The 14,948-nt window shown below is 38.6% G+C and overlaps 1 protein-coding gene across 1 annotated transcript in view; it reads left to right on the top strand.

Moving 5' to 3' along the window:
• SCG3 (secretogranin III) overlaps positions 1 to 14,948 on the top strand; it is a 38,240-nt gene that overhangs the window by 9,364 nt on the left and 13,928 nt on the right. Inside the window, exons 7-10 of the mRNA XM_007114387.2 lie at positions 1,823 to 2,000; positions 4,708 to 4,824; positions 8,514 to 8,597; positions 10,205 to 10,342. Coding sequence (XP_007114449.2) covers positions 1,823 to 2,000; positions 4,708 to 4,824; positions 8,514 to 8,597; positions 10,205 to 10,342 — 517 coding nt within the window. The remainder of the gene's footprint in view (positions 1 to 1,822; positions 2,001 to 4,707; positions 4,825 to 8,513; positions 8,598 to 10,204; positions 10,343 to 14,948) is intronic.

The following is a 14,948-nucleotide window of genomic DNA, read 5'->3' on the forward strand; positions in this document are numbered from 1 at the left end:
TAAAACTGACATAGCAATTTTCATGATCCTTCACTCTCATTATGTACTCCTTACTTCCAACCTCTAAAATGTCCATATGCTTGACCTGCTCACTCATATTATCTAAATGCATAAATGCAAACAAAATATTCTTTCAGTAAATGTTTATTGAGGTACCACCTATGTACCAAACACTGGGGATACAATGCTCATTTAAAAAGATACAATCCCTGCTCTCCTGATGCTTAAGATCTAAGGGAAGAGGTAGATGGTCTTCAAATCGTCATGTATTTTATTTTATTTTTTTAATAAATAAATTTATTTATTTTATTTTTGGCTGTGTTGGGTCTGTTGCTGCATGCAGGCTTTCTCTAGTTGCCACGAGTGGGGGCTACACTTCATTGCGGTGCGCGGGCTTCTCATTGCATTGCGCGGGCTTCTCATTGTGGTGGCTTCTCTTGTTGCAGAGCACGGGCTCTAGGTGCACGGACTTCAGTAGTTGTGGCACGTGGGCTCAGTAGTTGTGGCTCGCAGGCTCTAGAGCTCAGGCTCAGTAGTTGTAGCACACAGGCTTAGTTGCTCTGTGGCATGTGGGATCTTCCCGGACCAGGGCTCAAATACGTGTCCCCTGCATTGGCAGGCAGATTCTCAACCACTGCGCCACCAGGGAAGCCCAGTCATGTATTTTAATTGTTACTGCATTAACTGCTCTGAGACAAGAAACATGGTTCTACTAGACCTCATAAAAAAGGAACCTGCCTTGGACTTAGGCTTGGGGAAGGCTTCCCAGAGGAGGTGACTTGAGCCAAAAACTGAAGGCTGAATAGGAGTTAACTTGTGAATATGATAGGCAATATGTAGAGAAGGATGTGTGGAGTACCCAAGTGACTGAAACAAGGATAGTGTGGCTGCCACACAGAGAGAGCAATGAGAGATGAGACTGGGGAGGTGGACCCAGGCCAGATCAGCAGGGTCTTACCAGCCATGTACAGATTCTGATCTTTATCATAAGAGCAATGGGAAAACGCTGAAGGATTTTAAGCAAAGGAGTTACATGATCATATTTTTAAAAAGATAACTGGCTACAATGTGGAAAATGCAGGGTTGGGAATAGATTGGAAGGTGGGTGGTGTACCAGTTAAAAAGTAAGAAGTGAAGGTAGCTTGGACTAGAGTGGGGTAGTGGAGAAAGTGAGAAATGTACAAATTTGGGATAAATTTAGACAGTATGGCCAATAAGGCTACTGATGGATCGAATGCAGGGAAATGAAGAGGAAGAGGCAAGAAAGGCTCTTACATTTCTGTCTAGTTCACTCAGTGGAGAATGGATCATTAAGATAGGGAACACTGGACACACATCAGGTTTGGGAAAAAGAGTTTTGTGTACCCTCCCAGCCAGCGTTTAAAATGTCACCCAGGAATCACTAAGGTATGACTGCTCTGCTAGTATTAAGACATTGTGACAGGCTTTCCTGTATCTTGGCACCATCCCTCTTGGTAGATTCTATAAACTCAAAGCTCCCCTCCTTGGTGAAAGGCAGTTTTATGAAGAAACACTCATGAGAACTGATGGAGGGAAAATTGGCCAGAGCAGGAACCTGTCTATTCTCCCCTGAGCAGGAGCCAGGGTCTTCAGGTAAAGCACCTGTCTCTAAGTCCCAATGACTTTCCCATGTAACTAGATGCCCACACGCTTGCAAAAGAGTTTGATCCTGCAGGAGCTTACAAAGGAAGAGATATTCTTGCACTTCAATTCAAGGGCATCACAGAGGAAAGAATCATCCTGGATTGTCATCAGTTCTAACAAAAATGTTTATTTTGTATTGATTTTTCCCCCACTGGAGACTCCAATGGCAGCAATTCAAGATGGTTTTACTAATGGAGAAAATGACGAAACAGTATCTAACACCTTAACCTTGACGAATGGCTTGGAAAGGAGAACTAAAACCTACAGTGAAGACAATTTTGAGGAACTCCAGTATTTCCCAAACTTCTATGCACTACTGAAAAGTATTGATTCAGGTAAACATTGTTTTCTGACCATGTGGAACAGAAACAGTAATTCCAGGAAATGTGTGGGTGGGTTTTTTTTCTTCCTGTTTTCAATTTCTAAATTCAACCGTCAATGACATATATTATGTCCTGGGGGAAAATAGTTCACATTGATTTTTTTCAGAAGAAGTGTACTAGCCATGGAAATATTTAGGAAAGGGTAATCAGGAAAGGTGGAATTTCTGGATAATTTAATCTTCATGTTAACAGAGCGTTCATTTATTTGTTCAATAAACAGGTATTGAACACATGCTGTGTTCCTGGGATTGTAGTGAACCTTGTACCAATATAGAGATGAATCAGAGTGTTCCTGGCCTGACCCAGTTCAACCTCAACTTTTATTGCAAGTCTCTTTTCAAAAAGGCTTTATTTTCCTCTCTTAGTAAGAACAGTGTATGGAACACAATTTATTATTTTCAAATGATTCAGAATTTTGCTTTTTAGATATTTTCAACTTGTCTTCAAATGAATTGAACTAAACATTGGACTACTGAAGGTCAGGAGCCCAAAACACGCTTGGGAAATGTTCTGCTTTTTAAAAAAAAAAAAAAAGTCCTTAATGTGTTGCTCTCTTTTCTTTTATATGTGCACCCAAATAAGTTGACTGAAGATTTGTTCGTGTTTATTTTTGGTTAATCTGCAAGGAGGATAATAATGTGCCAATTTTCTGTTGTTGTTATCGTCCATATAGCTGCCCTGCACTGCCTTATAGCTTTTCTTCTTCCTGTTTAAAGATTCATCGCCAGTTTGAACATTTGTAATAAAGATTTCTGTAATTGTAACATCTTTCCCCAAGAAGTGACCTTAGAGTAGACTTCATTTCTGGGGAACATCCTTTTGTCCTTCAATCCCAGACATTGGCCAGATGGCACCAGCCCCCCTGCTGGTGTCTGCAGGGCTTGTACATCTTGAGGGTCTATTCCGATCCATCTTGCCCCACTGGTTGGCAGATACCCAGCTCAGAACCTCTGTCATTCTGGTGAGTCACTTCTTGTCAGTGAAGTGTATCAGCATAATACCAAGTATTTATATGGATGTGACCTTGAGCAAATAATGTGATTGCTGAAGTTATTATTTACCTGCCCTTCTCTAGGATTTCTCTCCCGCACCTCTTCTCCCACCTTCCTCTCTCCCAACTTTGTGACTTTTGCGGTATTTTTAAGATTCCACTGTATGGAATATTCTTTATTTTGTGTGTTTTTATGTTTCAGTTTCCTTGACCCCATTCCTTATTGCCTTTATTTTTGTAGACTTTTAATTTAAATACTTACACTGAGGTCTTTGATAGTACCCATCTTTTTTACCCAAGGTCTGAACCAATTGAGAAATTTCTAAAACAGGCGGAAAACCAAAATATCTTTGCTACTGATACAGACCGGGTTGTAGAATGCGGTGGGCTTGTCTACTCCCTACCCTCAGTCTAGCTCTTGGAACAGCCAATCCTGGAAGAGTTTGAGTCTGCACAGCAGGCACATTTTTCAGGTCCCTGCCTTCCACTGTTCCAGGGGAATGGAAAGAAGAAAGATTCCAAATCCCCATCCGTCAAGAAAAGTAGACTAATGGCTGTTGGCTACCAACCTCATCTGTGAGGAGGATGAAAAAATGGGCGGAAAGGCTAGAAGTATGTAGAGAAAATCCTTCCTGGCAGCTGAAAGGATAGGGAAGCAGTCCTCTAGCAACCTAGTTTTTCTTTCCTTCAAAAATGGAAATAGATTTTTTTTTCCTGATTTTAAAATTAATATAGCCACTGAACTATTATGGAATCATTGGCCATCTTGTTCTATCAAGATACAGAACAGGGCTTCCCTGGTGGCGCAGTGGTTGAGGGTCCGCCTGCCGATGCAGGGGACACGGGTTCGTGCCCCGGTCCAGGAAGATCCCACATGCCGCGGAGCGGCTGGGCCCGTGAGCCATGGCCGCTGAGCCTGCGCGTCCGGAGCCTGTGCTCTGCAACGGGAGAGGCCACAACAGTGAGAGGCCCGCGTACCGCAAAAAAAAAAAAAAATTGATACAGAACAGTATGTCAAATATGAAGTTTCCAAGAAACTGTTAGTAGTGGTTGCTTATAGGAAGTAGGAGTTGTGGGGAGGGAGAGGAAGTGAATATTGCTTTCACTGTTTACTTCTGTACCATTGAAATATTTTCACTATATGCGTTTATTCTTTCAAACGAAATAAATGTTAGAAAGCAATATATACTACTGTCAAAAAATCAACATTGCATTTAAAAAATAAAGAAACATGTGTGTCCCTATTTCAAATATTAAGCTTGATTAATGAAAACAGGTCATTCCTTTCCTCAAAAACATATAACCAGAGCAGAGAAAGGTTGTTGGGTTACCAATATTCTAACTTTCCTTTTGAGTTTATATTATCTCAGGTTGCAAACTGTCTCTATCATCTACTCTATCAATAAAATATTTTAGATTAAGGTAAAAACCTTTTTGGAGAAGTTATAATTACCCATTTCTGAAAAATTTCAGTATACCTGTACATTGTTCTGTATTCCCAATCAAGTCTTGGGCTTTTCAGAAATTAAATATATTTTAGCTGTAAATGGTTTAGCTATATATGTAGGGAGAACTATTTCAATAAGATGCTGTATTTCATAAATTAACATTGAAAAATGAAGCTATACTCCACTAGTTTTTAAAAAATTATTTTGTCCTTTTATATAGAAAAAGAGGCAAAAGAGAAAGAAACCCTGATTACTATCATGAAAACGTTGATTGACTTTGTGAAGATGATGGTAAAATATGGCACCATATCTCCAGAAGAAGGTGTTTCCTACCTTGGTGAGAGTCCTACCTCTTTTGTTTTCACAGTGGTTAGTTTTCATTGTCCAAAATGAATGAGAGATTTGGCAACAATTGTTTTACTAATTTGATAATTTATGCCAAAGTAGCCTGAATCATCTGGGTAATCAGAATTGCCCAGCTTGACAACGCATACAAATAAAATTAACCAGACCTTTTCAACTCTTTATATTTATAGGTCCAGTTCAAATACAAACATTTCACCTTTGTTATATTTTGTCTTATTAACTAACATCTTCTAATAATCTCCTCAGAGATAATATTATTAAAATTTGACTTTTTTTTTTTTCCAATTGTGTTTGCATGGTTGGGACAAAAAGAGTCTTGATTTTAACCAGTGCGGCCTGTGTGTGGTGAGGAGGAAGGAGCACTGGATTAGGCATCAGAAGTTCTGCTTCCTGGTCCCAGCTCTGCCTCAGACCAGGTCTGTCATGCTGGGGAAGGCACTCACCTTTCTGGACCTCAGTTTCTGTATCTGTGAAATAAAGGACTCTGTTACCTCCAACCGGGGCTGGTAAACTACAGGCCATGGGCCAGTCTGTCCCATCACCTATCTTTGTATAGCACACAAGCTAAAAATAGCTTTTACATTTTTTAATGGTTGAAAAAAATCAAAATAATAGTTTTGTGACATGAGAAAACTACATAAAATTGAAATTTCAGCATCCATAATCAAGTTTTATTGGAACACAGCTGTGCTTCTTTGTTTTAGTGTTGTCCATGGCTACTTTTGTGCTACCATGACAACGCTGAGTAGCTGCATATGGCCCGCAAAGCCAAATATACTTACTAACTGGCCCTTTATAGAAAAGGTTTGTCAACCTTTGATTCTCTGAACTTTATAGATAAGCTTAAACAATCTTTGATTCTGCATGTAGGTTGTTAAAAGAAGAAAAGCCTTTTGTCTTCCTGCTTGGTTTAGTTAATCACCAAATACCATTCATCTCAGAGGTCCTTTGGGCAAGATGAACTCATGGCCCCTTACTCTGATCACTGATGGGGGAGGGAGAATTAAATGGAAGAGAAAATCTCATAGGATAGAATAATCCAGAGTTGTTCTTAATAAATGCCATTTTTTCCTACATGAAAACTAGTTTTACTGTTTTTTCTGATTATAAAAGAACATATTTATTTTTAAAAATCAGTCAATGCAAAAAGATATTAAAGACAGTGAAAAATCACTCATAATATATATATTATGTATATAATACATAATAATGTTTGCGCACATACACATACATACTTATGTCATTTTTTTTTCTTTTATTTAACAAAAAATGGGCTTAAGTTACACACCGTGCTTTGTGGCCTACTTTACCCACTTAATAGGAGATCTAAAGCATTGTTTCAAATCAATCATTGTTTCATATCAATACCCTGTGACTCATATTTCACACTTAAGTCATTTATCCTATGGAAATAAATTAGAGATGCCGCAAAGGCTTGTGTGCAAGCCAGGTATTTCCACTATTATTTATAGCTGTGCTGTCCAGTGTGGTAGTCACCTGTTGCTATTTAAATTAACAGTAATTAAAATTAAGCAAAATTAAAAATCCGGTTTCTCAGTTGCTCTAGGCATATTTCAAGTGCTCACTTGCCACAGGTAGCTTGTGGCTACCATATTGAACAGCACAGAAATGAGTACTTCCATCGTTGCAGAAAGTTCTATTGGACAGCACTGGCTTATAGAAACAAAACAATAGAAATAAACTCGCTACCCCACAAGAGGAGACTATATAAATTATTAATTCTTATTTAGACTAAATTTTATTTTTTAATGTTTGCGTTTTTAATAATTGTATGTTTATAAATTATGTTTTTAATATTGTTTATAAACATATTTTATAAACAATTTTTAATAATTATAGTATTTATAAACAATAAATATTGTTTATAAAGACTAATGATGGGGGAAATGTCCATGATATACTATTGAATGCTTAAAGCCATTTAGAATATGACCTTAATTTTGGTATTAAAAAATGGATATGCATAAAGAAAGAAAGTTGGAAAAAAAAAAAAGTTGGAAAGAAATATACCAAAACATTATCTGGGCATAGTAAGTGTTATTTTTTCCTTATAATTTTCTGTTCATCTTCGTATATAACTTTTACAATCAGAAAATGAGTTGTATGTAGAGAATTTTTCTGTACAAGCATGTTGGCTTTTGACTGTTGCTGCCATGAAGGTACACCCTCAGACCCTCGAGGGCTCAGGGGCAGCATGGGTAGAAGAGAGAGGATTAACTAACCTCCTCTCCTCCATCTCAGCATGTGACAAACAATGATCAGTGATCTACCCTTCTGTTCTGGTCCCAACAATGTATGGTGACTACAAAGCTTGACAGCTGTGGTCGCTATTTCAAAGAAGAAAGCAGAATGTGTCACACAATAGGTTATACTGATTTTCTTCTCAAAAAGGGATGGGGTAGGGTAGAAGGAAGAATTTTCTTGGAGAGAAGTAATACAAAGTAATAATGGAATCTTTATAGACTAATTGCAAAGAAATGCTTGTTTGCAAATAGCGCTGTCCTATTAGTAAGATGGATATGTGACTGGTTAAATAACTGAATACCAGGGTTGTGGATTCTAATTCACTGACTGCCTTGAGGTGGTCACAATCTAGATTCCTATCTGGTAACACCTACAAGAGGTTACTCCAAAGAGCAGAATTAGGACAAAGACAAGAATACAGATTTCAGCTTAATATGAATAGAGAAATTCTCGCCCTTAAGACATCTAACATGATGGAGGTGTTAGCTAACCGTGGTAATCATTTTGCAGAATATAAGTGTATCAAATCAGTATGTTGTACTATACCCTAAACTTACACAATGTTCTATCTTAGTGAAAAAAATATTTTTTAAGACTAACAATAGAACTGGCTGCCTCATGAATTAGTGAGAGCCCTGAATGACAGAAATCCAACTGTTTGGCTTAAGCAACAAGGGAATCTATTTCCTCATGTAACTGAAAAGTCCAGGGGTGGGGGTAGTCTGGCTTCAGGTTTGTGAAGCCCACCACAATGTGAGGAACCTATCCCTCCCCATCTCACTGACTTTTTGTATGTTGATTCATTCCAGATAAACTGCTCCATCCTGGAAACAAGATGGCTCGTACAGCCCCAATCTCACATCCACACAGTATAGCAATCCTAGTGGAAAGAGAGCCTCTTTCTCTTAGCATTGAATCTCACTGGCCTGGCTTGCATCATGTGCTCCTCCTTGAACCAATCACCATAGCCTGAGGGCTGGAGGAGCCAGGCCTGGGTTATTCAGCCACCAGTGGAGCAAATATGCTGAGAGTGGAAGAGGTCTGGGTTCTCCAAAGGAAAATCAAGGTGTAGTTACCAGAAGGCATTGAGTGGGCCAAAACTACAGCTGTCCATTATAGCCCTCAATCCTGGATGTTTTCTAACAGTGGTCACAGAAATGTGGAAGGGACTTCTGCAATTAACTGAGTAGGAAGCTGAACTTGAGGATCTCAAATTGTATGCCTTTCCATCTTGAGAGTCAATGAAATATAATCCATATCAAAGCCCCTTACTAGCAGTGCTAATATTGTGGAATTGCTGTTGCGCTATTTCTGGTGAGATTTAAACATTTTTAGTAAAACTTTGAAATCGTCTTTTAGGACATAAAATTTTATTTCTTCTCCTCCCCTCTTCAGAAAACTTGGATGAAACAATTGCTCTTCAGACCAAGAACAAGCTAGAAAAAAATGTTACTGACAATAAGAGCAAGCTTTTCCCAGGTATGATTTATTTTAGCATTTTTACCCCAGCTTTTAGCAAAATAACCCTTTTGAGTGGTAAATCATGAACTTCAATAAACACTGATAAAGAATTACAGATTTCAAAAAGTTTGAAAACCTGAAATCCAACCATGGGATTAAGTAGCTATAACCTTGGCCAGTCAGCACAGAAGTTTAATCCCAAGAAGCACTGAAAAGAAATGAGGACTTTACTGAAGTGGTGGCTGGTGGGAAAAGGTGAGAGCTATATCACAAGCTGAGCAATCCTTCCTAAAATTCTCCTTTAGGTATCTTTTTCTCTCCCCAGATCACCATTGTCCCTGACCCTCTGTCCCCTCCTGCTGCTTCGTCCCATACTCTCCCCTCCCAGCTCTTCTTTCGCCTCTGGGACAGTCTGCGCCCCCGTGTGGTATGACTTATGCCCTTCTCTTGGTTTCGTCACTTCTGCATCTCTACCCATCACCCTGCTTAGCATGGCGAACACCACGGAGCACAGCTGTGCAAACGAGAATTTCAGGGATGAGGAAGGCGCAAAAAAAGATCACAAACTCTTATACTTTAATTTTGTGTCCCTATCACAGAAATTATGTACCTATGTTTGATAGAATATACAGCCCTTTAAAATGATGTTTTCAAGCAGTTTTTAATAACCTGGAAACATTCTTCCATAATGATGCTAATGACAAAAGCAAGGAACAAAACTGTGCCACAAGTATGAAAAAATATGCATCAGAAAAGTATATATATATATATATATATATACTACAACACTAGTAGTGGATGTTTAATGAGACAATAACTGATTTTTCTTTTTTCCTATTTTTCTGTAGTAATAAACCTTTTACTGAAAAAAGAAAAAAGCTTATTAGACTGCTTGACATTTTCTATTTTACTGACTACAGGGATGCATTACCATTGTTTTCAAGGGGTTACCTACTTCAAGTTTTATGATTCTTTAATTCAATATAGGATTTCTAGAAGGAAGTATAGTTATTTTTAAGTGAGAAGTGAGCAAGCGTTATTATTGACAGCAAGGGTCCAATACTCTTCTTTGCATTAGGGTGACCAGGGATAAGGGAGTATGAAGAAAGAGGCAGGAGAGAAGTCCAGCCATAGCCCCAAACCCTTAGGTGCTACTCTGAGCAACAGACTGTTCTTCAAAAACAACATCGAGGAGAGATGGGGCAACTACAGAGTTATTTTCATTTGGAATCAAGACTCAAATTTACTTTGGAAACTGACTTATCCCACTTGAATGCCAACATTGATTAAAATAAGGAGAAAAATCTACACTCTAATAACACAGTGTGGCAGAACAGGAAAAATGCAACCAGAATCCAGAAAGCTGGAGGTGGGGGGTGTTGGCCCAGCTCTTCTTCTAACTCTACGGGTGAACTTCGGCACATCTCTCTCCGCTTTGGGCCTCAGTTTCCTCTTCTGTGAAATGGTGGGGAGGGAGGAGTCACAGTAGATAATCACTAAGATCTCTTTCAGCTCAAAAAATGATCTGACCTCAAACTACACCTTTTTAATAAAATTTATTTCTACACTAGAAATTAATTAATAGATAGGAAATAGGGTTATAATAGTGCACAATCTGATTACAGTGCCATCAGAGAAGAGTCATGAAGAAACAGACAGTACCAAGGAAGAAGCTGCTAAGATGGAAAAGGAATATGGAACCTTGAAGGATTCCACAAAAGATGATGACTCCAACCCAAGAGGAAAGACAGATGAGCCAAAAGGTATGGAATTGACAGCTCTACGTTGACAATGAAATTGGGGAAGCAAAACTTTCACTTGAAGGGTCATCCAAAAGTCAAGCCCCACCAAATTGGAGAAATTAACATCATCTGTATACAGAAGATTCAGCACATGGTACCTTTATTTGAATAGCAGTTTTTTTAATGGTCTTGAGTCTCCTGGAATGGCAAACTGGTTTCATCTTTTTATGGACTTTAACGTCCAATGGGCTTTTGCACTTTGGGAGGAACACTCATGACCATTTGTGCATTGTTCAATGTCCAATTTATGATCTTATGAATTTATTAAGCAATATTCATTTAAACATAATTGACACTCCTCTTAATAGTCACATACTACTTATTTAACAAAGTCATCAAAATTTATAGATTTAACAAAGCAAATTTTCTTAATCATTTATACTGATTACAACCTGACACTTTCAAAGACTTGATTAAAAATCATAAATCAAATATATCACATTTCCTTAAATAACCTAAATACCTTAAAAAGCAAAAAAGCACACACTAAACTAGCCCAATAATTATAAAACTTGTTTTTATCCTTATTCTTACACATTCCTGGGGTCAAATTTTTACTCAGCTCTAGTAAGTCTATATGATATAAATTCACATCTTCCAAGGTTTGAGAAACTTTACTATACCCAAAGAAAAAGACCCTATGAAGTTGCAAGTTCAAAGTCATTAACCCTCTGACTTCAGGTCAGGATGCGGGATCTGGTTGCACAGTCCAGTGTTTCAAGCCCCTTTAATTACAAAGTGTGCTGGTTACATCGCAGAAAATTTATGTCTGTATCTCAGATAGATATTCTTTTTCTGAAACTCAGTGTCTTTACCAGAAGCTGTGAACAGATGGCTTAAACCTACTTTATTTTTTTGTCATGATATATTGAACTCTTTGTTATAACTGGAACCCTAGTTATTATCGTTTCTGTATCTCATTAGTAGGGTTATCTAGAGGTTTCCTTCCCTGGAAGCTGAGGGAATGGGTCATTGCTCTCTTGGGAGAGGGGGTGGCAAGTGTGACATTCAGCTAATTTATCATCTGGAAATACACCATTGGGCTCCCTTTTCATTGTTTATTACATATAATCATTAGTGGCAATGAACTGAGGGACTTCCCTTATTCCTTGCTGTAATATGATAGGAGACCACAAAAGCTGATCATGTTCATGGTATAGCTCTTAATTTTGAAGAGACTGCTTGGCCCTCATACAAGTTCCCAATCTCTCTTGCTCATACAGATAGAAACAGGTTCACATTCATACTTGATAATAGACCCATGCTTAACTGTGTCTATGTATTAAGTAGAAAAGAAAGAAGCTAGCTATGTATTTAATACCTTGTAACTTAATAACAGCAATAAAAGTACAAACTATTTCTCTCTTATATTACTACTCTCTTTGTTAACACTTTATATTAAATTTCTCCATTTATGTAAGTTGTTCCAGTTAATGATGATAATGACGACGATGATGATTTTTCTGTTTAAATTGGTGTAGATTGGGCAGTAACCCTACCTCCAAGTTTCTCCTTTATCCTTTTTGCCCTGTACCCAGTGGTTTTTAAAGCATCTATGCTCTCTGGCAACAACAGGCTTTTTTTTTTTTAATTGAACTATAGAAAAATGTTGTATTAGTTTTAGGTATACAGCAAAATATATATATTTTTTTTTCAGATCCTTTTCCATTATAGGTTATTACAAGATATTGAATATAGTCCCCTGTGCTATACAGTAGGTCCATGTTGTTTATTTATATATAGCAGTGTGTATCTGTTAATCCCAAACTCCTAAATAGGCTATTCTAGACCTACTCTGAATTTTCCTGTCCCCTCCCCCCCAAAAAACTTGAAATCAATTCTCCTTCAAAGAGTTCTGGGGGCTTCCCTGGTGGCGCAGTGGTTGCGCGTCCGCCTGCCGATGCAGGGGAACCGGGTTCGCGCCCGGGTCTGGGAGGATCCCACGTGCCGCGGAGCGGCTGGGCCCGTGGGCCACGGCCGCTGAGCCTGCGCGTCCGGAGCCTGTGCTCCGCATCGGGAGAGGCCACAGCAGGGGGAGGCCCGCATACCACAAAAAAAAAAAAAAGAGTTCTGGTTCCTTTATGTAGAAAATATAGAAAATCCAACCTGCATTACATGAGTTCAAATGAGTGGTGATGTTGGCCAAAGGTACTGCTTGTATTCCAGTTATTGGGACTTTTTGACACAGGGCTGAAAAAGAAATTTTTTCTTAATATATCAAGTTCATGTCGATTTTTTCTATCTCATGAAGTTTTAGATTATTACACCCCTCTTCTCTCTAGGATGGATTTCATAGACCACCACAATTTTCTCCTATATTGACATTACTGACATATGAACTCTAATTGTTTGGTGGTAGCCTATGTTGGGAAAGGTTATGACAGGACTCAGGAGGAAAGAATGTTGCGATGATTAATTAATAATGTTTGTCATGGGCATGGAAAAGGGGAATTGGTGATATATGTGTCGACTTCGCTGACCAGTCATGCTGCCTTGATACTTCCAATCAACCCTAGGCCCACTTTGGATGAGTGGTAAACTTTTTTTAATATCTTTTTAAAATCATAGTAAAATATACATAACATAAAGTTTACCATTGTAGCATTTTTAAGTGTACAGTTCAGTGGCACTAAGTACATTCATATCATTGTGCTACCATCACCACCATCCATTTCCAGAACTCTTTTTCATCTTGCAAAATTGAAACTCTAAACTCATTAACTAGTAACTCACCATTCCCCCTCCCTCTTCAGCCCCTGGCAACCACCATTCTACTTTCTGTCTCTATGAGTTTGACTACTCTAGGTACTTCAGATAAGTGGAATCATGCAGCATTTGTTCTTTTGCTACCAGCTTATTTCACTTAACATAATGTCCTCAAGCTTCATCTACGCTGTAACGAGCGTCAGAATTTCCTTCCTTTTTCAGGCTGAGTAATAGCCCATTGAATGTATATACCACATTTTGTTTATCCATCTATTTGCCTATGGACACTTGTGTTGCTTCCACATTTTGGCTACTGTAAATAATGCTGCTCTGAACAAACATCTCAAGACTAAAAAATATTCAATTTGGGCAGGGGAAATAGTCCTAGAAGTGGAATTTCTAGATCATATGATAATTCTATTTTTAATTTTTTGAGAAACCACTGTTTTCCATAGTGGTTTCACCCTTTTACATTCCCACCAACAGTGTGCAAAAGTTCCAGTTTCTACATATCCTCACCAACGCTTTTATTTTCTGGTGGTTTTTTGTTTTGCTTTGTTTTAATGGTGGCCATCCTAATGGATGTGAGGTGGAGGATGAGTGGTAAACTTTTGAAAGACAGCTAAGCAGGAAAAGAGTGGTCCTGTGGCCTGAGCTAGAGAGCTAGGAATTGGGCAGCACAAAGGACTACAGCTCAGTGTGCCTGGATCATCTCCTCTGGGAGCAACCCACGTGTGATGATGACCATCCTTCCCTAGAACAGAGCAAGCCATATCTATCTAGGTCAACTTACTCGCTGAGGCAGTATGCTCATTGCTTAGGACACCACCTTATATCGCTGTGCGAATATCCCTAGGAATGGGTGCTACCAGGTCTCTTACTTGTTTTAGGAAAGCATTATGTAAAAAAGGAATACGAAGGAGTTGATTCTTGGTAGCCCACTACTTCCTATTTAGGGTGTGAGTGTGTGGAGACTATGATGAGGTTAGATTTCTCATTAGGATTTCCATCAGGTAATAACGGAGAGAGAGAAGAGTAAAACTCCATCCAGTTAGTGTTAATCTTTGTAATGGCTCTCCTGAAACATTAGGAAAAGGGTAGGGATTTGGGGCTAAAATTAGTCTCCCCCCCCCCATTATTTAGAGACTTAATTTACTCATGCTACCCCTGATCCTATTTACTCTGGGATAAGAAAAACTGATTCTAGTATGGTTTAGAAAACACCAAACTGAGCTTAAGCCAAGGGCCAACATTTCTTGGAAAAGATGTAGTTAATGCCCAAAAGGACATATTATGACATATATCTTTGTATTCACAGTTGCTTTATTTGCACTTTTCTCAAAGGCTATTTTGCTTCTCTGTTATAAAACCCAGGAAGAAAACACCTGTTGTCTCTAGGCAGAAAAATAAAACAATCTACGTGGGTGAAGGCAGGGTTGGCTGGGTTTCTTGAGACATTTATTCAGCAATAAACATTCATTTATTCCAATGGCATGTCTGGCACTGTGCGCAGAAAGCTACAGAAGGAATTTAAGGACCAATGCCTGCCTTTGAGGACTCAGGCAAGCTCTGAAATGACCTAAGAATAGGCCTTAAATCATATGTAGGCAAATACAACACAAGCCACATATGTCTCTCCCTTACTGATGAGTCAGCAGCATATAGAACAGGCTCCCTTCAGAGAGAAAGCTGGAGGACGTTACAGAGCAGAGCAAGAGATGAGGTAATAGCTAAAACCACTTAAGGAAATAATTATAAGCAGGACACATTGGCAGGAATATCTGTAAAGAGTCTGTTTTGGTCTTGCGATGTGAAGTGATGTCCCCATCCAACAAAAGCAAATTTTTTTTTTTTTTTTTTT

The sequence above is a fragment of the Physeter macrocephalus genome, chromosome 11 (assembly GCF_002837175.3).
Source record: "Physeter macrocephalus isolate SW-GA chromosome 11, ASM283717v5, whole genome shotgun sequence".
Lineage (NCBI taxonomy): Eukaryota > Metazoa > Chordata > Mammalia > Artiodactyla > Physeteridae > Physeter > Physeter macrocephalus.